Raw genomic sequence first — 23,672 nt, 5'->3', positions numbered from 1 at the left:
ACTGTTTTGTTTGTTTTTCTTCTAGAACCCCCCTAATGCTTGCAGTGGCATATGGGCACATTGATGCTGTTTCCTTATTACTTGAAAAAGAAGCATCTGTAGATGCAGCTGATCTCGTGGGATGCACAGCTTTACATCGAGGGGTGACTTAGTTTTATTCTAATTATTTGTTTTACTGTGAATACAATTCATTTATAAATACAGGGATATTGAATATGTAGGGGATATAGTTGGTGAGTGAAAACATGACTAAAAACAGTCAATGAGGTAAAAATCAGGACAAATCTGCTCCGCTTTTGACTTTATCTCACATTCAATTTAACTAGACAAATTATTGATTAGATAGATTTTTCTCTTGGCTCTAGACACTCTACTATAGCAATCATTATTGTTATAAGTACTTTATGAATTTTGAAAATAATTTATTTAAAAGAACTGCCCAGCAGTTGCTATCCTTTTTCTTGGGGAGGATGTTGTAAGTAAGTAAGCCTTAAGTATTGGGCTCATGAGTATTGAGTATGTAACTATTGGGCTTCGACCCATGGGATCGAAGGAGCTTTCATCTCTGTCATCTGAATCCCAGTCAGGCTGTTTCATGTTCACAGGCATCAATCATAGCACATGTTTCCTGGGCATGAGTCTATGTTTATATCAACCTCTTTACTCATTTCTTTGTTATCAGATTATGACTGGGCATGAAGAGTGTGTTCAGATGCTGTTAGAGAAAGACGTATCTATTTTATGTAAAGATGCCAGAGGCAGAACACCTCTGCATTTTGCAGCAGCTCGGGGTCATGCCACTTGGCTGAGTGAATTACTGCAGGTAGCACTTTCAGAAGAAGACTGCAGTTTAAAAGATAATCAAGGTTATACACCGCTGCACTGGGCTTGTTACAATGGTAAGTTTGTCCCTGTGGATTTTTACCAAATTCAAATGCGGCCTCAGTTTTAGGAAAGCATGGTGACAAAGTTTAACCCTTTGAGAAACTTAAAATGAAGAGTCAAATTATTTTCCCTCTTCCGTACTGTCTATAGTTTGCATTTTCTGTGTTTACACTTCAGTTCAAAATCCAGGGAAATTCCAGCAATAGCTCTCAATGGCTTTGCAACTTATAGAGAAATATCTCAGTCATTGCTCCCATCACAGAAGGCCAGGGTGAAATTCTGGATTTCCTGAAGTAAATGATGAAATTTGCATTGATTAATATGGGGCCAGAAATGCTTCTCTGAGGTGTCACCTTCTTATTTTTTAAAGCAAGAAGTGACATGATTAGATGTATGGCCTGAACTGATCATGTTTCTTGCTTAATAAAAGGATAAAACCTCCTAGTACCGTCGTTCAAGACCATCTTTGGAGATGTGTGAGGCCATGTATGTAATATCACTTAAAAAGGAGACTATTTTTCCTTTCCTTTTATTTTGAGAAGGGTTAATATCAGCCTGGATCTACTATGTTGCTGAGATATATATATATATATGTGTGTGTGTGTGTGTGTATATATATAAAGTAAAACAATTTTTGTTTATTATTGTAGCACACAAAAGTTTCTGTACACAATGTGTTCAATCTTAAATCTAAAGTGTTAAATTATAATCCTTATAAACCTAGTATTCAATGAGTGAATTACTTGCTTTGTGTAACACTGCAAACTGTCTGATTTCTTATAGGTCATGAAAATTGCATAGAGGTACTATTGGAACAAAAACTTTTCCGCAAATTCCATGGTAATAGCTTCTCTCCGTTGCACTGTGCCGTGTAAGTAGAGATGTCCAATAACAAATGCAGATACGTTGCTTTAGGACATATCTGGAAAAAGTAGCAGCATGAGAAGAAAACAATGTTTATTTGAGGTTATTTGCACAAGCAAATAATTTTAAAGCTGGTCATAGAACTGTGCTTTTCTTAAGTTCTCTTATTCCTTATGAACAACAAAAAGTTGGTGGCTATTATGAGTTTCTAATCTTCTTCCATGCATGTATCTTAGACACATTCTTTATTCAAATAAAGCAGTGCATTTTCATACAAGAAGGATTTTAATATGGCAAAAGTCATAACTTTTCATTACATAATTGCAAATGTATTTTTACAAAAAATGCAAGATTACTTTGATATGTACGACCTAACATGCTTATCAGAACATATAAACCATCAGAAGAGTAAGGAATTAAGCACTGTAAAAACAAATGCAAACCTTTCTAATTCTTACCAACAATCAGAATGGCAGAATTATGAATTCTGTCTTCTATTGGAAGAATTGATGTATTCCAGAATTAATGATAGGAGTTACTATTCTGTAGGCTTTCTTTCTACACTTGACTTCATTGGAAAGTAGAGAAGTAATTCATTATATATCAAACCTTGTAATTATCAAAAACAATATATTAGAGAAATAAGAATATTTATAAAGACTTTTTTTTACTCTGCTTATATGTTAAAAATGTTAACATAAAAATGTTAAAAATGCGTGCAACTTTAAAATAAAAGAACTTTTGCTAAGACAACATGGTCTTCTAGCTATATTAGAGATATAATATATGGCTAATACTGTTAATAAATACTGTTCATAATGGCATAAGACAAATTACCAGGAAGAGTACCTCCATGAAGGAACAGTATTAGAAGTGTGAGCTGGAAGATCTGAGTTTTGATACCTTAAACATTTTGATACCTTAAACATTAGCTTTCTCTTTGTAAGTGCATATGACCGAGTACTTTCCAGTGTTTGACACTTAGATTAAAGGATTTTAAGGTATTAAAGTTTTAATCCTAGGTTGGTATTGTACTTTCAGTTAACCTTGTGCGTAGTGAATTGCAGGATCAGCTGTACTTTAGGTGCTGAAATACATAGTAGCAGATGCAATCTTTTTACCTTTTTAAAAAACGTCTTGTCTTTTGGCAGAATCAATGATCATGAAAACTGTGCATCACTGCTTATTGGAGCCATCGATGCCAACATTGTCAATTGCAAAGATGACAAAGGAAGGTAATAGCTTCTTAAAGTGCCTTTCATCATTGTGAATCCATCTCATATTTTTCATAATTCTGTCTGAACCTCTGTAACTAATCTCTATCATATGTAGCTGAGCCAAAACTTGTCATGCTGACTCTGTCAGATAGCAGCTTACACTGCAACAAACTTAAGTGGTGGCTGACTTTGAAGTAAGAATACTATAAAGTATTCAATTTGGCTGTCAAAAAAAAAGTAGTGTTTTGTTTGTTTAAAAAACGTACTGATCCAGGCTGTTCCTCTGAATCTGTTTTCTTTCTGTTAAACATATAAACACATTTATTTGCTAAATGGTGTGATACTGTGTACAAATAGGAAAGTATTTCATTAAAAGTTATGTTAGCATTCTCAGAGCAAATGATCGAAAACTTCTGTACAGCAAAGTAATTCATACTGGTACAGCAAGAGATATTCATTCAGTCAAATCTTCAGTCACATTGATAATCTCACTGCATGTATATACGTACTTAAGATTGCTAAAATTCTAAAAATATAATACTTATTGTTTCTCTTAATTAAAACAAATAAAAAACCTCCAGTAATTGTGATTACTTACTCCTGTAAGGGCGAGAGCACCTCTTCCTTACTAATAAGCAAAAACTGAAGTAACACAATTACATACAACATGGGTTACATACCAACTGTCCTTCATCTCAGTTAGTTGTACTTCAGACCCAAAAGGCCACAGGGAGACAGGACAACTTCTAGTGTCTTTCAGTCTTGTGGAAACTGATAATTTTCAAAGTGAACAGAATTCTTTCTGCCTTTTCATAGTAATGCTGTTGTCATAGCCAGTTGATGTAGTATCTTTGAGTATTGCTTGAAATACTTCGGTTTATTTAAGTAATGAATCTGTTCTTTTCTCATAGTTTTCCCATTTCAAGTATGTTTAAGAAAAATAAAAATCACATGAACAGGGATTGTACTGCTTTCCATTTTACAGAGTACATTCCATTAAAATAAATATGCTGCTAGTACAAGATTCTACACAACACCATATCCACCCTCTGATGCTCTTTTTTTAAAGTTTATGTTGCACCAGGACAGAGACTGTAAATATTGTTTGTTTAATTTTGGATGTTGCTACTATGGCTTTCCTCTTGTGATAACTTTTAACTTTCATGGAAAAAACATACAAACCATCTTGTGCTTTCAGGTTCTTGAGAAAGCAAGTAAATAGGAATATTGTAATTATTCAGCAACTGCTGTGGTCGTGTTAATTTTCCCCACAGAACGCCCCTTCACGCAGCAGCCTTTGCGGATCATGTGGAATGCCTCCAGCTCCTCCTGAGTCACAGCGCCCAAGTGAATGCTGCGGATCATGCAGGGAAAACACCTCTCATGATGGCAGCTCAAAACGGTCACATAGGTGCTGTAGGTGAGTAAATCCTTGCCACTTTTGAGTGCAACTGCAGTTGCTGATGCCAAATAAGTGATCATGTTTTCCTGGGAAAACAAAGGAAGACAAATAAATTTTGTGCATGCCTGTAAGAAGCTACCTTTACATCTTTAATTTTTGTTTCCTTCTCAGTCATTGTTTCTTAGCAGTCTTTGTGACTCCTTGGAATAACAAACTCGAGTCTTATTTCCTCCAAAGAATGCATTGTAAAGAGCATGACGGGAATAGTATTTATTTTCTCTATTACTTCCTGTTTTTATGGGGCAGTAAAACTGCCTGTGTAAAGAAGTTTTAAGGGTAACCTCTTTTTCTGTTACATTATAGGAAATACTACTCTTGAAATGGCAGCTATCCACAGTTGTTTTGTTCCAGGCTAGACTACATGATACAGACATACGGATTACAGATATATTGACTTAACAAAACTCCCTTTTCTTTAGTTTTGACAGCACAGACTGCACCCTGAATTCATTATATCCACTTAGTCCTCTCAGAGCAGGAATCAGAGTTGTTCTCAGGAGGTGATTTAGGCAGAATTTGCTAAACTGCAAATGGAGAAGTTGATACATAGATTAATCTATGTTCAACAGTTTGAAGCAAAATGAATGAGGTATTAGCTCTCTGTTTGGCTGCTGATTATCTATACAAGATTAGTCTGTTCTCATTATTTTCACTTCATGCTTGTAAAGTTTGCATTGCATCAAGGCTTAATTGGTTAGCATATATGCACATATATTGAAATAGATTTTTTTTTCCCCTCTGTTTTTACATATTTGTCTGCCCATCGGATTTGTGCATTGATTTCTACTAAACTTCAGACTTCTTGGTGAACATTGCTAAGGCAGACCTGACATTAAAAGATAAGGACTTGAATACATCTTTGCACTTGGCTAGCAGTAAAGTAAGTTGCAGATAACTGTGTGCTTCTATAATCTTCACTGTCTGTGTGTATGTTTGTATTTGTTACAGCTCCAATAAATATGTCTGCAACAGAGATGTGATGGTCAGACATGTAGTGAGAACAGTGTACCAAGTTTTTTTTCATGTCTATTTCAAGGTTTAGTAAATTGAGAAATAAGGATGACAGCTGAAATAATATTTATTATTCTCCAAATTATGTGGAAGGAACGCCAAATTTTATCTTGCACTCTATAGCAGTAAAAGTAGGGGTATTGATTAGATTGGTGGTGGTGGGTTTCCCAACTTTTTTCCCCATTAATTCCAATTGTTGTTGCCTGTTTTTGAAAAATAAAAATTAAAAAAAAAAAGTCCATGGGATTCCCTCTTCTGGGACTTTTCTTTTACTCCTGTTCCCAGATAGGATTCCAGATAGAAACTCCAGTTTCCGTAGACACAAGAGCCTCACTGAATTCTCAAGGTCCTTCAGGCAACTGTTCACCTGACAGGGCTGTAGACTCACTGTGTTGAAACAGTATGAGAAATAAGGCTCTGATCTGTATTATTTCCAAAGTTTCATTTTCACATGTCTCTGATGTTGAAGGGCTTTTGTAGTAGTTTATTAATAATACAGAAGGCATTTAAAGACCTAGGAAATACAGTGTTAGTTTTTAAGATTAAGCCCTCTCATTCTCTGTTATTGTGTAGTCCTTGTAAGTCATCAGTTGAATGCACTCTCAAAAGAAATGTCAGTCTTCCCTGAAAGCTGAGAAGGTGAATTCATATATGAATGGAGGGCTGAAACAAAGGCGAATGTCTGAACTTGTAAATGTGCTAAAGCATCCTAGTATTGACAGTTTGTAAATGGTGTTCTAAGGTTTTTACAATTCACTCATTACAGTTCCTTAGAAACTGAGTAGCATATTCCATATTTTAAATTGATTTTTTACATTTTGCTGTTATATGTAACACTTCTTTTGCCTCAGTTTTACATTCCTTGGCAAATTAATACAGTTTTTTGTTTTCAACTACAGGGTCATGAAAAATGTGCCTTGTTAATACTTGACAAGATACAAGAACAGAGCCTTATTAATGCAAAAAATAATGCATTGCAGACGTAAGTATAACCTGATCTTCTCAAATTCAGTTGATTTACCCAGAGATTCTGATTTAGCTCATCAAGTTCACATCCTGGATTTTTTCACAGAAAAAGGAAGTTACATTTCTGATTTTTTTTTTTTTTTAAGCGCTTGCCCTTGAAAACACTAGATTTATATTGCATTTTCACTTTTAATTTGACTTTGATTCTAATTCTATGTGTGGTTTGTTGGAAAAATAATATGAGGTCATTTATTTGAAGACTATATCAAAATGTCTTTCAATCATGTGAATGTATACCGGCATTTCCTACCTTTTCAAGCTTCACTTTAAATATAAATAATTTATTTAGATTAAGGTACTACATTTAATTTTAAAGTTTTTGGAGCTCAAAGTTTATGTACAACTCCCTTCCATGGCGCTCATTATCCGCAGGATTGTAACCATCAATATTCTTACTCCAGCTGCAAAAGATTGAACCACAGGTTCAGGCTGTAGATCTAGAGCTTGCAGATGAATCCATTCCACCTAAGCCCTTTTTCCCCTCTTCAATGTGAAATTGTTTCTCCTGTTCCATTAGTAAACAGGAGGATGGTGTACTATGAAGGGGGCAAAACTGCAGGAACAGAAATTATCAATGGAATATTCAAGAGAAAAAAAATGATACAATGATTTTGAACAGACTGTAGTAGCCAGAATTAAGGATAGAACAAAGACATTTCTTCAGTCTTAGATACATTTTCCTTTTAAATTGTGTGCTGCAAACAGTGGAAAACTGACAGGTTTTAAAAGAAGTGCTTGAGATTGGCAAGTGTTAATCAATCTTTGTATGTATAAAGGTAATTGCATATATTTATTTTCCACATCTTTTATAGATATGGTACACCAGAATTATTTTAAAGCTTGTAATGTAATTTAATGTCTAGATTTTAATTGTTATGTTCCTCAGAAGGAAACATTCTGATGCTGGATACGCTTTAAGTACTGCCTAACTTTTTTTAGAAGGAGTTATTTTAAACTAAACTTTAATTTTGATGTTTTGTTTTGTAGACCTCTCCATATTGCTGCACGTAATGGCTTGAAGATGGTGGTTGAAGAGTTGCTAGCCAAAGGGGCATGTGTCCTAGCAGTAGATGAAAATGGTAAGTAAATAACACACTTTGGTAAACTTCAGTAGTACCTACGAGGTAATTTTACAACAGACTGACGCAATAGACTTAAAAGCTGGTAGACATCATTGATGCTTATATTCTTCCAAGAACAGACAATGAGCTGTGTGAGTATCTATATTAAAAAGGACGCTCTTCTTCTTTTTTTTTTTTTTAATATAGAAATGTATTCTGAACATCACAGTGGTCCCTTTTACTGTTCATTTTGCATGTACTGTCAACAGCTAGTCTTTTTTAATGCTTGAGTGCAGTGGTAACTTGAATTTCCTAAACATGCAAGTGGCACCGGATAATTCTGACGCCTTGCAGAAGAATTAAGGATTATGCATTCAATCAGCGCATGTTTTAATGGGTAGGAAGAAAACCATCACCATATGTTTGATTGTGTCCTAGTTCATTCTGAGATCAAAACTTGTGCTTTCCAATTGTCTGACCTAACCCAAGATGCAAGTAAATTACTGATATATTACCTCATAAAATATATGATTAGTTAATAAATGTGATAATTTTGTTTCAGATCTCAGTGAAATCCTTCCCTAAACATTATAAAGCCCACAGGGAGCTGTGCTTCTATAATTAATATTTTCAAAAATGTCTTCCTGAAATAAGCTGGTTTCTCTTACAATACTGACCTTGTGGCATTAATATAATAATTTGGTACCTCCATCTCCCCATATCTGTAAAGTAACAATAATAAAACTTAGCCATCATTACAAGAGATTTGATATCTATGGATGCAAAGAACTGAGTGGTGAGTATTTGTTATTAACCAATTGCTATTAGGTAAGCTTGCATGAATGAGTCCCACTGAAGTCATCTGGCCCTAATCTCAATTTAGAGACAGGGGACAGAAAAATGAACCAGACTAGCTTCTAACCACTATTTTGTTTTGGTTGTTAAAATTGTACATGCAGATCTAGCTAATTTACATGTATGTCAGGAGTGGAAAATTAAGTTCAAATTTGATACATGTTTAATTGCTATAGGAGCAACTGTGCACACAGTTTAAAGGAGAGAAATTTAAGTACAATAAGTACAATTCTAAAGAATACTTTACGTTGGAACTCAGAAGAAGAAGGAATTCTATTTAGGGGATCCATTCACTGCAATTGGTGCTTAAGTATCGGTAGTTTGCTATAAAACTACTCACATTTGTCCTCCAAACTCTGCATAATCTCCATACTGCAAACTCTCCATACTGCAGGTGTTTTCAGCTTATTTGAGGCAGTAAGACAGAAGTAAAGCCTGAGATTACTTTTGCTGCAGCATTTAAGATTTAGCCATCTGCAAAAGAATTAGTATGCTCTTAGCATAAAGGAGGAGTTCTTGGAAAGTGCAGAGCACAATGCACCTTCACAGTACTGCACAGCAGCCTGCAAAACTGATAGATAGCAAGTGTTATTAGCATACTCATTTCAAAGATTTGTTTACATGAGAAGCTACTTTGTGGCAGTCCTTGAACAGGAGCCACATTTTGTCTCTCACTGCAGTGAAGACAAATTTCTGATAGCTCCCCAGTTCTTTGTTTTACAGACATCCATATTATAATATGACTTTATATTTAAAACCTATGCCATGCTTTCTGAATACAGTTATTATTCCTCTGACATAATGCAAATTTTGGATAACTGAACATCCACATAGTCACACTTGCTATACATGTACCACATGCGCTGGTCTAATTCTTTTCTCTGACAATTTCATTCCTTAATGAACTGCTTTCTGAGTTGAGTATATGCTCAACCAATCAGTCTTGGAAATTTTGCTAACTACTCCAAAATATGTTAAAACTAATATCTTTTATGTTCTCATGAAAGTCGTTGTTCTCAGAATGAGACTTGTTCATATGTACAGAAACTGAAGCCAGTTTCTGTCCCTGTTGCTGTACACCCTATGTTCTGTATTCATCATATTGCTTGTGCTGTAGAACTGTGTTTAGCAAGTGCTTTTATTCATATTGTGAAGTCTGTTTGCTGCCTGATTTAAAAAAAAATAGTGCTTGTTGTGGTCACAGTGATTTAAATGCTCCATAAAGTGTGTATTTTCCCAGCATGTCTAATTTAAAATAAGTAACACCCCCCTGTTGCCTGGCATGATTGTAACTGAACATACATCTCCTGCTTACGAAGTCGCCTAGAGATGTATATGAGGAATGCTCAGTGCCATTCTCAGTACCCGTAGTACTAACCATTGCCTTGTCTGCATTTGTGCCCAGGTCATACGCCAGCCCTGGCTTGCGCTCCTAACAAAGACGTGGCTGACTGCCTGGCACTCATTTTGGCTACCATGATGCCTTTTTCTCCTTCCAGTTCAATGACGGCTTTCAACTTCGCTTGTTTTAAAAAAGACAGTTTGGGCAGGACACATCTCTGCGATGGCTCCAGTATGGGTAGCATTAACTCTTGTAATAAGCCCTTGAGTAATAACATAGGAACAGAGGATGGGTACAATGAAAATGATTCTGATTCTGAAACATTTTGACTTTGGTATTCAAAACTTTTTCTTTCCTTATTGGTTCCTTTCAGCTTGTTGTTTTGGTCTTTTTAAACAGCTCAGATCCCACTGCTATATTCTTAACTATTACTCTTGACAAGTAGGTATTGAAAGATACGTAGTGTTGATGAGAATTAAGCCTTTAAATAACAAAGGGGAACTTACTGGAATATTATTCCCATTAATGTTCTGCAGCTTTTCAGCTTCCTCATGTTTTCCTTAGGCCCTAAGTGCCCCTGTGGAAAGTCTCTACCTCTTATTTTAAGTAAAAAAGAGAAAATGCCTTTTTCCTTTTTGACAGCACAAATAAACAGGGAACTGTTTGTAAAAAGTACTTACATATTTTAGCCGTAACGTTAGTACACAAACATATTTTCAATGTAGCCTTCATAGATTTCAAGCATTGCTCCTTTCCTCTGTTTGTCTGTTTACTAATTCCAGGGGCTCTGATAATTAGATAACTTCTTTTACACAAACCAAAGGTCAAGTTGTAAATCCTAAAATTGCCTGTATTACTTCTCTACAGGAAAAAAAATTACATTCTGCACGTATTAAGCACTTAAACGTACAGAAAGCACTTTTTACAGTTATTAGTTGCAGCATGCAATTAGAAAAAAGTAGTTATAAACTCTTAAGGCCAAATTCTACTTGTCTCACCATGTTTCCCCACTGACATCAGTGGAACCACTTGTGAAAAATTAAAATCACTTGCCCCCTCCCTTCCCCTTCCGCCACCCTCCCCCCCCCCTCCCCCCCTGCTTTTTTTTCCCAATTCAGCACAAGCGTGTACAGTTTATTTGCACTACAGAATTAGGGTCATTAGAAGTTTCTGTCACCTGAGCCGTTAACCATGAATCTAGTATCAGAAAAAGAAATCAGGTGTAGACAAAGGTGTATGTAAACATTTATGATGACATGCCAACTTAAATAGATTTAAAAAATTATTTTCTATGCTTAAATAACCAATTTTTACTGTAAACGATATCGTTTTTTAACGTAATTCTGCCAGTGTTTGGATTAACAGAGTAGAGGTAAAACAATGAAAGCATAACACCAAAAGTTGAAATACCAAACACGAGAAAACAAAAATGTACCATGCACCATGCAGGGGATCGGAGATGCATGCTAAAAGAGCCTATTGCCACCAGCTTTGAAAGCAATGTCAGCTTGTGAATATGTTTACTCCTTCTGCCAAAGTTTCTAGGTCAAACGGACCCCGACCCTCATCTGCAACAGAAGTACAAAAGGAAGAATGAGACTTTATAAGCAAAAACAAAACAAAACAAACAAAAGCCTATCATGAACTAACCAGCCATACCAAGAGGACCAAAATGCTTCAGTGATTAAATGGAAGACTTTATTACTTTTATTTTTTTTCTTCAAATGTGAGTGACATAATGAAGTAGTTTTCTAAATCATAAAACTATAAACTTTTGAGGTAATGAGTAGTCTTGAGTGAATTTTACATTTTATGATGCAGGTTTCAAGTTGACATTTGTAACTAATTATGTGTTGACCACAGTTTGTTTTTTTCCAGGCTAAGGAAAATGTTCATATGCTTTTAATGTAAATGTGTTTATATTTATTTGAAATGAAACAAATACCCAGGAAAAATAACTATGGCTTTTTCTCCTTGTTAGTAGTTGTGCATATTATTTTGTGTAATGCAAAATAAAATGTGAATCTAGGCAAGACTGATGGCCTGAGTGGAGAAAGGAAGGACTGATGCACTTCAGAAGTGTGCCCATCTTAATCTGTGGAATGTAAAGATGGAAGTCCATAGGCTATACTGGTAAAAAGCAGAGAGCAAAACACCTTTCATCATCATTTGAAAGTGTAAGAAAGGGATCCGACACCTTGCTAGACAGGTGAGAGAACACTGTACAACTACAGTAAAGTTATAGAAAAGGTAATGTAGCATGGAGTTAAGGTGTTACAAGTTCCAGTGATTCACACTCAGGATATCTGCAGGCCTAAATCCGTGCTGGGAGAATGAGAAGAGCTTCTTCCTGAGTGCATGCTTTCATCAGGGTAAATGAAAATAAGGATTTCTATTTTAGTTGTAGTTTTTAGCCATGTTCCACTGAATTGTTTAAAAATAATAATAATCGTCAGCAGATTTCCAGTTCTTCAACTGGAAAAAGCACGCAGTGTTTATTTTGCCCTGCTAAAATTACACATTGTTTCCTTGAACATTAACAAATTTCCAAAATTTGCAACGAACTTCCTAAGGGATAGTGTCTATGAAGGTAAAGGTATGTTTTTCCTCAATCCTATCTTTTCAGCAGCAGAACTGACAGAGCACCTGAAACCCTGGTTTTCTCCTCAGAAGTAGCACAGGAAACATTTTTATGATTGACTTTTCTCGAAGTTTTTCATGTAAAACCTGCAGAATAGCAATAACCACCTTATTGTAAGCACTGAAAATAAGAGGAGAGACCAGTTGTTAGTTTTCAGTCATGTGTTTAGAAATAAATGGAAATCCCAAGTTTTAGTTTGTTTGTTTGTTTCTGTGTAGAATGACAGCATTTAAAACAAACAAACAAATGAGAAATAGCTGCCACCTGCTCTAACAGCAGGAACAGCATTTTAATTTTATTTCACCTAGAGATTAAATATGTCTAACCCTGAAATAAAGTTACGCTATCCTACATGAAGTTGTTTCATTAGGAGAAAACAAGTGATCTTTACAAGGAGAATATTGTATTATTTCAAGCAGCCATTTTATACAAATCAGTGTTTTACTTGCTACCGTACAGAGTTACTGAAAATATTTTGTAAATTTGCAATACCTTGTAACTCTGGTAACTGTGTAGTACAACTGCTGCCTTTTATGATGCATACAACGTTATAGAAGCATAGGTGATTATCAAATAACTTTGCTCCTTCTGGGAATCAAATTTAAACTTTACGGATTAAACTTCTCTATAAACTAGCAATGATGTAAGTTTGCAGTATTCCAGAAATCCTAGAAAAATATGATTTGTTAGCATCTTATGGGCATTGGGAAAGCCATGTTTTGAGTATGGTGTTCTTAGGAAAACCGTCACAAGCAAGACATTTGGAAGTACTCAGTATCAGCCTGTCCCCAGATCTCACCACAATCCCTTTTCCTGTATGCTAGTACATTAACCTGTAATATAATTTGTCACTTGTAGAAATAAATTTGTTATTTAGGACAGGTATTTAAGTATGGGAATAATCTTACTCATGTAAATAATCACCATGCCTTTTTGTGGACTTTTTACAAGGGTAGATTTAATCATACAGAATTGTTGCACTTAACCCTGGATCCTGCAATTTACAGTACATGGACTACTTCTGTATTTGCACCAAACAGTGGGTATTTTGTGAGGGGCAGCAGTCTGCCCAGTTTTATTAGCAGGATAGTTTTCATCCTGTATTTTAACCACAGTTGCAGGTGGAATCCATAGCAGGATTGGGTCCCATTCTCATAAATACTGAGTAAAAACCTCCGGACTGCCTGAAATTGCTGTGAAATAGCTCAGGGGATTTCTGTTCATTGCTACTAAAAGGGCACCATAATGTGTTTGGTACTTTTATGCAGTAAACAACTGCCAGATTATTAAATTAGAACAAACACATGAAATGAATTGTTTATCCATTGTACTGTTGAGAAACCTGGTTATGTATCTTGAGGATGACTTTTAAAAAAAAATTGTGATTTTTATTCTTAGTCATGTAAGAAATATTAGAGTGCCTTTTTATATTTGTGTATTATGGAAATGTTTTGTGAAAGTTGTCTCTCTTTTTTTTTTTTTCATTTGAGTGTTATAAAAGCAATATATTACCAGTAAATTTTCATTTCAACTCTTCTTTGAATGTATAAAGTGTTTCTTCTTTTCATATGTTCTACCTGTATTGAAATGAAAATTAATATGCTAAATTTCTATAGGAATAATGTATAATTTTTGCAGTGCTGAAAATGCTTTCTTATTACACAAAAAGTAAACCTTAGATCAGTGTTATAGGAAAGGGCGTTTTAAACTAGTGACAATCTGAGTGTGTGTATAAAATGTAATTTTATGCGTTTCTTATGCAGTGATCTACATATTAAAGCCAATATCTTACGTTTTGTAGGTTTTGTCTTATATTTTATGCTTTAGCATGTGCAATATATCTTTACAAACCATGGTGATACGAATCTGGTGCCAGTGTTATATTTTGCATACCATTTGTAATAAACAACATGAAATATTGTTTGATGGTTTCAGTGGGGTTTTGTCGGTGTTGTTTTCTTTTGTAAATTGAAGTTTAAAGACTTGGTAAATGTCACGTATAAAATGAGGAAAAAGACTTACTTCGGTGAATGACTTGGAATTCAGCCTGAATCTTCTCAAGCACAGTCTAGTAACTTTTTTTCAACTACTGAATGCCGTGTTCATGTAATGAAAAACCCTAACCTAAACTACTATTGAGATGCATTCAGATGGTTATTTTTACAAATAAAAATGGTACAAATACTGTTGGAAAACCGAGTAAATTTTATTTATTTTAAGTGACGGGAGAACGTTGAAGTACCGAGCGCAGTGAAGGTGCTGAACGCGTATTTTTCCCCCCTCCGTCCCTCCCTCAGGTGCTGTGCGAGGAGCCCCCTCAGCGCGCCCTGCCCTCTCCGTCATGGCGGGCGGGCGGGCGGCGGGCGCGTCTCTGCCCTCCCCAACATGGCGGGCAGGCGGCGCGCCGAGCGCCGACCTCCCCAACATGGCGGCCGCACCTCTCCCGCTGCCGTTGGCGGCCAGGTTGTGGCGCCCGCCCCGTCCCTCCCCGCCCGGTCCCTCCCCGCCGTGCCCGTGCCCGCGGCCGCGGGGCGAGGCCGCTCCGCACCTCAGCGCGATGGGGCGGGCGAGCGGGCGGCTGCCCGCGGCGGCGCCGCTCTTCTACGGGGCGCTGGCGGCGCTGGCGCTGCTGGGGGTGCGCGACGTGCTCTTCCTCTACGAGGAGAACCGCTGCAGCATGACCTACATGTTCGAGTACCCCGAGTACCTGGTGAGCCGGGGGGAGGCAGCCCGCAGGGGCGCGGCGGGGCCGCCGCAACAGGTGGGAGGGAGCCCGGCGGCACCCAGCGCCGCCGGTGGGCGGAGGGGCGGCGGCCTCGCCGGGAGCCGTGAGGGGCGCCAGGGGCGAGGCGGGGCCGCCGCGGCTCCTCAGGCGCCCGACCTGCCCAGGGAGGCGGCGGCTGAGGTCCCGCTGCGAGCCTCCTTCCCCAGTCGGTGGGCGCCCGCCCAGAGCTGCCCGCAGCTCCCCGTTTTGCTGACAGAACCTCTTCGAGACCTGCTGAAAAACCTCCCTGGAAGTCCTGAGTCCCTTTGAGGGAGACAGCTGCTGGGGGAATTGCTCTCCAGACAGCGTGTGGTACATGTTGCGTTACGCTCTGGGGATGTCAACGTGGGAACTGAGGCAGCGTCGCTGCTATGACCGCGTTCACTTGTTTAAAAACAGTTTTTTTAACATAGTTCTTACTGCAGGATTTTCATTGATGTTAAAAGCATCACAAAGCATGTTCTGTCAGTCCTCAAACGGCCGTTTAGCATCGTCTCTTTTGGAAAAATTGTAATCAAATAGTCTGCATCATAATCTGCTGTTCTCATCTAGGTTTCAAGCTGGGCCTGCATAGTAAGGAAGATCTTGCAGCAAAAACTTGTTTCCTAAATTCATAATGAAACAGCGAGTTAATTTTAGGATCCGTTAACTGCACGTGATTGTCTCAACACAGCCAGTTCCGTGCGCGCTAGTGTGCAAAAGGGAGCCTCGGGATAGCTGCAGGGATCGTTCTGTCAGTGCTGTAGAGCAGATGTAGACTTACTCTAAGTGTAGAGTAGAAAACTATAAATACTAACACAGTACACAGCAAATTTCAAGCTCTCCATGTAGTCGAAGCCTACTTCAGTTTCAGTTCAAAGCCAACCAACTGAACGTTACCGGCATAACCTGTTTGATGTTACTGGAGGTTCCTTGACATTGCCATTTGCCAGCACAGGACGGGCACAGGGACAGGGCTAAGGGCAGGGGTTCCACGCAGCAGGGATGCGAGTTGTGTCTCGCTGCGGTGTCTCTCCAAACTCCTAATCCCTAAACAGTCACTTTTACTGTGTGCAGAACAGTGCTTTGGGGGAAAAATATGTCCATGTTTGAGTTTGTTAAAGCATTGTACTTTCCAACGACCGTTATTTTCGCTGAAGAGGTTGGCTGTTTCGTATTTAATGTATTTGTAATGCTGGTGTTGGTGTGAACCGACAAGGTAGGGATTTCAGATGCATGGGACCTGTTCTCCCTGCCAGACTGTGTATTGCATTACGAAACAAATAGTTCTTTGAGCAGGGAAACATAAAAAGGTTGATTTCCTGGAGTCTGTTTTTGGTGTGGCTACCAGTGTGGTATAGCTCACAGTTGAGCTAATACCAAGAAAGGAATTGGAACGGATTTATTTTATTTATTTATTTATTTTGTAGTTAACTTTTTTTTTTTTCTTGAGTTGCAGAATTGCAGTATTTGATTTGAACATTGCCAATTCTTGTTCTGGCTAAACTTGTTACGAGATTCAGAAGTTATTAATGAGGGCTTTTTCACACAAGCCTAATTTTCTTAGAAGCACAGTGAAAACTGAAGCCTGTGTTGACAGTGTAAAAACTTGCCATAGCTCATTACAGCCAATTATGTAACCAGGGTCTTGGAAAATCAAAATTTAAAACCTCTGTCACAGAACAGGGACTTCTGTTTCCCTTGGGACATCTGTGTTACCATTTTGTTGTAGTATAGGAGTACCATACTTTGCAGACAAAAAAAAAAAAAAAAAAAGGCAGCTCATTGATTTTTATTGTCTGTAAAAGATTTTGAAAAGACGGTAAACCAAAATGATATTGTGGAACAATAGTTTAATACTTATTATTTGATTAGTCAGGCAGTATGCTTAATTTACTAATGAAAACTGACTGTAATTAAATAGATTTTATGTGTGTCCCCCCTGCCATTTGAACACCTTTGAAAAAGGAGCAATAGAAAGGAATAAGAACGGGACAGTGAGGTTAGCGCAGCTGATGAGGCGAGGTGATGGAAAGGAAATTGTAAGAAAGATTAGAAAATGGTAAGCCCTGAACAAAGCTTAATGTTTTTGCTCAAAGTGAAGGAATTATAGCTGTTTGTGTGTATATATAACTTGTTATGTATATACCTTTGTTATATATACACCAATCTTTTATTCTATATATGTGTATATATACATATCAAAGACACTAAGGACAGGTTGCAAACAAGTTGAAGACTAAGGGAAAGGAAATAGTCTGTAGCCAAGGAGGGACAGACAGATGAAAAGGGGAGGGGATGAGTATGTGTGTGTGTGGTGGGAATTAGAGCTAAATCGTCTTTACTGTAGTGAGAGGTGGGAGAACCAACTGGAATAGAGATGCTTCTACTTAATTCTACTTAAGCAAAGCACCTGAGAGAGACTTCAGAGAAGTTTCCTGATGCAAAACTGGGTTTAATTTTCACTTTGCTGTGATGTAAGATAAAATGTTACCTTAAGATAAAAAAAAAAAAAAAAAAAAAAAAAAAAAGGCATTATAATACAGTTTGTTCATTACTTCATTTATCTGTGAATTATCATGGTACGTAACCAAATGCTATAACTAGTGTATAATTAGTATCACTCAGGTGTCCTGGTTTCTGGCCTCAAATCTCATGTCCTGGGAGAAGTGACTTCCTTTTTTTTTTTTTCTTTTTTTTTTCTTTTTTTTTTTTCTTTTTCTGTAGTATGTTACTTTAAGGATGTGCAACTTTAACACATACACAATTGCAGTCATTCCCAGTTTGTTTAAAGCTGGTTCAAGTTCGTAACTGTTTCAAGGAGCTGCAGCCACTCATGGGCAGCAATACCTACTTAAAATAAGTACTCAACATTTTATGTTTCTTGAACTTTTTAGAGCAAAACCCATTGAAGTTTTTCCTTCTGTGTTCTTCAGACCGTCCTTGAAACCACTACATAAAACAGAAACCAAAATATTTAAATGGCTGGATAGCCACTGTATTTTCTTGTTTGCGACAGTATAGATTTTATATTTGGTTTCTTTAAGTTTAAATCCACATTCAGAAACAAATGTTATTTAGTTTTCTAGGCACTGGAAAACTAGGCTCTGTAGTCTTCATGTTCAAGAGCAATATGCTATGTTTTCCATGCGTAATAGATTCAAATGAGAGCATCCTGACCTTCCAAACTGCATCAGTTCAGCCTTTTAGTAAGGATAGAGTCTCTTCACCTTGTCCAACAGATCTGAGCTGCCTTCTTTGTAGTAGCCTATTTACATTTCAAAAATCGTTTGAGATCTTGCGTGCTAGAGGACAGTATTTTGATTCTGTGCCATGTTTTCTTTTGCAACAGAAAATAAAATTACCGAAGAAAACAGCCAGGCGATATCCAGCATACGAGCTCTATCTCTACGGGGAGGGGAATTATGCTGAAGAAAACAAAAATCTAGTATTGACAGGAATTCCAGTTCTCTTTCTTCCTGGGAATGCTGGCAGTTACAAACAAGGTAAGCATTTACCTAATTCATAGGTATTTTGCAAAGAGTTCTCACTGTTATGCATTAGTTAACGGCAAGACTTTTTCTGTTTGAAATGATATCAACAATGGCGTAGTTAATCCTTATCAGTCCGTGGTCACTTTCAAGAAGGCAAAAGACTTGATTTTTATTTGAAATCAGTTAAGCAGTTGAGCTATAATGTATTTCTGGAGTGAGGCGTTATCTTCTGAAGGGCAGAAACAGTACAATTGTTGCTGTACTGTGGCAGCACTGCACCGTTGCTATGTGTTTCCAATTAAAAACGTATTTGCTTTTGATTTGAACAGTGTTCAGAGCAGCTGTGCCAAGTAAAGCAATACCTGAATTTGATCAGAAGAAGCTAAACCAGCTGCCATCTGTTATCAGAAGTTGTATTAGGTACATACTATAGAAATAAGCATCATCTTATGGTTTAACTTGTAGCTTCGATATTTCCTAATTCTTTATGTAGTGGTAGTTTTTCCTTAGTATCATATTCCCCCTCGGTTTTCCATGTTACTCCCTGTTACACTTCTAGGCTCCAGATGAAAAGAAGGAATAGTTTTTAAGGCATTCTGTATTTTTCAATGTAAATACCAAGCTTAATAATTTGCATGTGAAGTACATGTGAAGTGTTCATTCAGGTATCCAGAATTCCTTCCAAGCTGGGCTTGTTACTGTTATTTTTGTTTTCTGAAATGTACTTTGAAACAGTAACACCCTTCAGACATTAGCAAAACTTGTGTGTATGTATGGGGAAAAACACTTCAATCTAAAACTTGCTGTTTTACCATGGTATTTTTTCCCTATATTTGCACCAGACTTGGTGATTAAATTATCGAATTTCAGAAAACCTTTACAAGGTTATTTTCTCAGACAACGTACTTGCTTAGCTTATGAAAAAGTAAAATATTTTGCAAACTCGTGCTTTCAGAAAACTCACATAGCTTTGCAGAGACAGTAGTATCCAAAGAACATGATGAACATAACGATTATGGGAGGTACCGTATGGATTTCCATAATCCTCTCTAAAGTATTGGAAATCTTCTGTGAGATAATTGATTCAAAGATCAAAGCCGAAATTTCCTTAAGTGGTATATTCTTTATTGCAGCGCAGGATGCACGGGGGATCTCTCCACCTATCGTGCATGTTTGAAGTGACAAACTATCTCATATTTATACAGCAAAACAATGAATATTCTGTTAACGTCTATACATATTCATTACCTAAACCCGCCTACTCTCGCTTTGTATGCTAATTAGCTTATCAGTCCTTGCGCTTGCGCAAAGCCTTCCAAGAATTGTGGGCTGGGGTCTTCAGGACATGGGCAGTGGGCTTTGGGAGGAAGACCGCAGGTCTTCCTCGTGATGTTCTTTTCACCTTTTGCTTAAAAAATGCCAGGCTGGATGAATCAGTTGTTTTCCAAGCTGCAGAAATGCTGAGTTGGCTCAAGCCGAACTGAGGGTCGGCAGATAACGGGATGTTTCAGTTAACAAGGCATAACAGAAGGTTGACTCAAGTTATCTCAAGTCTCAGCCTGACTGAGGGTCGACAGATGACGGGATGTTTCAATTAACAAGATGCTTCAACATAACAGAAGGTCGACAGATAACAAGATGTCATCTATTTTGTTCTCATTAATTTTTAACCACAAGATTTATTCTATCCTAAAGTGAGTTTATACAATATCATAATGCTGTCTCTAAAATCAGGGCAGTGCATCATTATACAGAAAATAGAACGGTACTTTCAGTGTATGTTAGGAATCAAAATGAAATATATAAAGAAAAACCTAGTTGAGTAGAAGGAGTACTACATGCTGCAAATATTCTGCTACTTTAGATGAGTGCCTTTAAATATTTATTCCTTGTTTTGATAAATTGATTTAGGGAGACTGGCAGTAAGTCACATTCATTTTCCAAAATCTTTGTTTGGTTAAGGCAAAATTGATTTATTCTATGGCTCAGAATATTTATAATATGGTTTATTATGAAAATTCACATTTCATTTAGAATTTATTGTGGAATAATATATTTTAGGTCTGATACCTAGATGAACAGTTGTTGCTGCTGTTGTTCTTTTCACGCTTGTTTAAAATATGTTCATGGTTGAAAAATGAAAGCAAGCATCGCTGCTGTGTTTCCTGGGCTTATGTTGATTTGTTACAGACACTTTTGAAGGATGTGAATCCATTCTCTTTCACGGGCACTGAAGTGAAATTTGTAAAATTTACAAAATTCAGACTTTGCGCAAAAGAAGATCATCTGGTTTAATCAGTGGGAACAAACCTGGAGTTGGGAGAACTGAGGGTTCCTGAGTTCTAATCAGGAGCCTCTTACCAACTTGCCTTGTGATCGTTGGCAATATTCGTGTTCTTTCTACCATGAATTTCAAAGTATAAAGTTGTGACAGGATACTTGATCTTTTAAATACTTTTTAGGTCTTTTCAAACCATTTTGAAGGTGTTCTTATTACTTATCAATTTTAGATAGAATTGGTGAAAGAATTGACTACAAATTCTACTTATAATTTGCATCTTTCTGATAATATTTGTTTAGGTGGCTGAACGTATAAAATATTTCAGAAATGTTATTTTCTAACATGATAAGCTTTGCTGAAGTTCAGTTGTTTTTTTTTTCACCTCTCCAGTGGAGTTTTCAGAGGAGAATTCTGCAAGCTGCAGACCTCTGAAGCTGTTCTACTCTAAGACGAATCCTGCTTCTAAATGCCAGACTTGGGCAGATCATTAGTTTAATTGTAGAAGTGTCTACTTGTTTGGGGGACTCTTTTCTTTCCTTCTTTCCCCGTCATGCTCTTTGTTTGCAGCTGGTGCTGTTCCTGTCCTGCTGTGTCCCCTCAGCAACAATGCTGCACTCAGAAGGCTGTATTAGCCAGGGTTAGATGAGCACAGGTCAGAAGCAAGGCCTCATAAACAGGACATTTTTTCCCTCAGTACTTCTGGTGGAAAAGTGTTCTTTGGGCTTTGGTTTCCTTCTCCTCTATCCATCTCGGGGTGGTATTTGGGAATGTTGTTCTAGATTGGTAGTCTTCAAAGGAATTTTAGAAAACCGCAGCAATAGCATTGCCTCTCCAGTTGAAGGCAAGAATGAGGATTTTGCATTCTTGTCCTGGTGGTGATGAGAAGGTGCAAACGAGATGAGAATAGCAATGCTCAGGGGAAGGAGCATAAGCTGTTATCTTTTATCAGTTTGGTTTAGACATTGTGTCCATGAAGTCAGCTGCCATGCCATAATATTTAGTTCTCCGTACCTCACTCCAACCTTTTCTTTTATCTCCTCAGACATCTTTTCCATGTGCTTCTGTAAACTTTTATTAGGATGTATTTACTCATACTTCTTTCTGTCAGAAGGATTCTTATAAAAACAGGAAAATTGTTACATTTCTCATTTTGCAATTCAATACTGTCAGTGGCTGGCTGATATTTTTGTTGTCATTATTTATATATTCAAACCTGATTTTGTAAAACAAGTGGGATTGCAGTTTAGAAAAGATTTGCCTTCCATCTTTTTTTTTTTTTTTAACCTTTTATAAATGACACGAATAATGAATTTAAAATAGCATTTGTTTCTTGAGAGGTTATGTATTTGTGTTTGTCTACTAATGATGGTGCTAGGGCAGTCTAATAGTCCCTGCTTAATTTGTGATTTTTCCTAGTGCGTTCTCTTGGATCCATTGCACTTAGAAAAGCAGAAGATCTTGACTTCAAGTATCATTTTAATTTCTTCACCGTCAACTTCAATGAGGAGTTGGTTGCACTGTATGGTGGTACTCTCCAACGACAGACCAAATTTGTGCATGAATGCATAAAAGTAATTCTTAAGTTGTACAGGGTGAGTACTGACGTATGCTAGATCATGTACTTGTGTTTTGGAATGGAAATCTGGTCAGCTTTTTCTGACGGATAACTGAAGAACAATGAATAAGGGAGGGAGACTTTGTACTGTGTGTAGGTAATTGATCATGGCTCTCAAGAGAGAACTGCTGCTCTTTAATAGATTTGTAATGTTTGTGACAATCTGGGAGCCCTGAATAGGTTCTTTATTGTTTATAAACAAACACTTCCTTGCGCAATGCATGCTTTTTTTTGTAGTACAGCTTTAAACTTTCTCTAGCTTATTAAAATAATAATATAGCATCACCTTCCATCCTGTTTTCCTAGAAAAGTTTTCTGTTAGCCTATGTTGATACTAGTCAATATTATCCTTGAAGGGATACAAATTGATCTGTGGGGAAAAATGAACAGCTGCTAATCAGAGGAGGCCCATGTCAGAACCAGATTTGAAACTGAACTAATTATCCTTTGCTCTTTCCTTAAGAATCGAGAATTTGCACCAAGCAGTGTTGCAATAGTAGGCCATTCCATGGGTGGTCTTGTTGCAAGAGCATTGCTTACCCTGAAGAATTTTAAGCCTGAACTTATAAATCTGCTCATTACACAAGCTACACCTCATGTTGCACCTGTAATGCCTTTGGATAAATATATTACTGGTAAGTAAACTAATCCAACTGCATTCTATTTCTTTACTGATTCCCTCATGCATTAACTGGTGAGATTCTTGCAAATTGCTGAGGCTTGAAGCAGTTCATGTGTGCAGAATGTTCTGTTTACTGTAATTAATCTATTCCTTTATTACCGTAGTGATTATTTCTGCGTACTGTACTACTTTAAGTGAAATGTCATTGTAAAGTTGACTATGTGGGCCTATGCTTCTGTGAAGGGGCGGAAGTCCAAATAATTTCTAAGTGCAATAGACTGCAGAGTATGGAACAAATTTCATAAGCTCTCCAGAGAGTGACTTTTTTTTTTCTTTCTTTTTCTGTAAAACTTGAACTCTGTAATGGCTTTCTTTGTCAAGTGAATTGCCTAAATGGAGTTACTTTTGTTGCAGTTGTTAATGTTTGTCACTCCCAAAGTGTGTTATACCTATATAAAATATATAGGTATAACTATATATTTTACGTAATATATATTAATATGTAATTAATATATATTAATTTGTAATTAATACATATTAATATGTAATATGT

General features: G+C 37.1%; 2 protein-coding genes across 19 annotated transcripts in view; both read left to right on the top strand.

Moving 5' to 3' along the window:
• Positions 1–14,559, top strand: part of ANKRD44 (ankyrin repeat domain 44) — a 141,696-nt gene extending 127,137 nt beyond the window's left edge. For 9 of the 15 annotated variants that reach the window (XM_072040574.1, XM_072040577.1, XM_072040576.1 and 6 more), the window contains 9 exons: positions 26–143; positions 683–899; positions 1,669–1,756; positions 2,901–2,984; positions 4,241–4,386; positions 5,226–5,308; positions 6,339–6,421; positions 7,453–7,544; positions 9,787–14,559. In XM_072040574.1, the coding sequence (XP_071896675.1) occupies positions 26–143; positions 683–899; positions 1,669–1,756; positions 2,901–2,984; positions 4,241–4,386; positions 5,226–5,308; positions 6,339–6,421; positions 7,453–7,544; positions 9,787–10,052 (1,177 nt within the window). In that variant the 3' untranslated portion in view covers positions 10,053–14,559. The remainder of the gene's footprint in view (positions 1–25; positions 144–682; positions 900–1,668; positions 1,757–2,900; positions 2,985–4,240; positions 4,387–5,225; positions 5,309–6,338; positions 6,422–7,452; positions 7,545–9,786) is intronic. The other 6 variants (XM_072040581.1, XM_072040579.1, XM_038182337.2 and 3 more) reach the window with 1 other exon arrangement.
• A 131-nt stretch (positions 14,560–14,690) lies between these two features.
• Positions 14,691–23,672, top strand: part of PGAP1 (post-GPI attachment to proteins inositol deacylase 1) — a 43,029-nt gene continuing 34,047 nt past the window's right edge. Inside the window, exons 1-4 of one of the 4 annotated variants that reach the window (XM_027461792.3) lie at positions 14,691–15,074; positions 18,460–18,613; positions 22,299–22,474; positions 22,961–23,132. In XM_027461792.3, the coding sequence (XP_027317593.3) occupies positions 14,706–15,074; positions 18,460–18,613; positions 22,299–22,474; positions 22,961–23,132 (871 nt within the window). In that variant the 5' untranslated portion in view covers positions 14,691–14,705. Of the gene's footprint in view, positions 15,075–17,038; positions 17,170–18,459; positions 18,614–22,298; positions 22,475–22,960; positions 23,133–23,672 lie in introns of those variants that run through there. The other 3 variants (XM_072040589.1, XR_005267152.2, XM_027461794.3) reach the window with 3 other exon arrangements.

The sequence above is a fragment of the Anas platyrhynchos genome, chromosome 7, assembly GCF_047663525.1.
Source record: "Anas platyrhynchos isolate ZD024472 breed Pekin duck chromosome 7, IASCAAS_PekinDuck_T2T, whole genome shotgun sequence".
Classification (NCBI taxonomy): domain Eukaryota; kingdom Metazoa; phylum Chordata; class Aves; order Anseriformes; family Anatidae; genus Anas; species Anas platyrhynchos.
The sequence above is the reverse complement of the archived record's forward strand: the minus strand, read 5'-3'. Positions and strand labels throughout refer to the sequence as shown.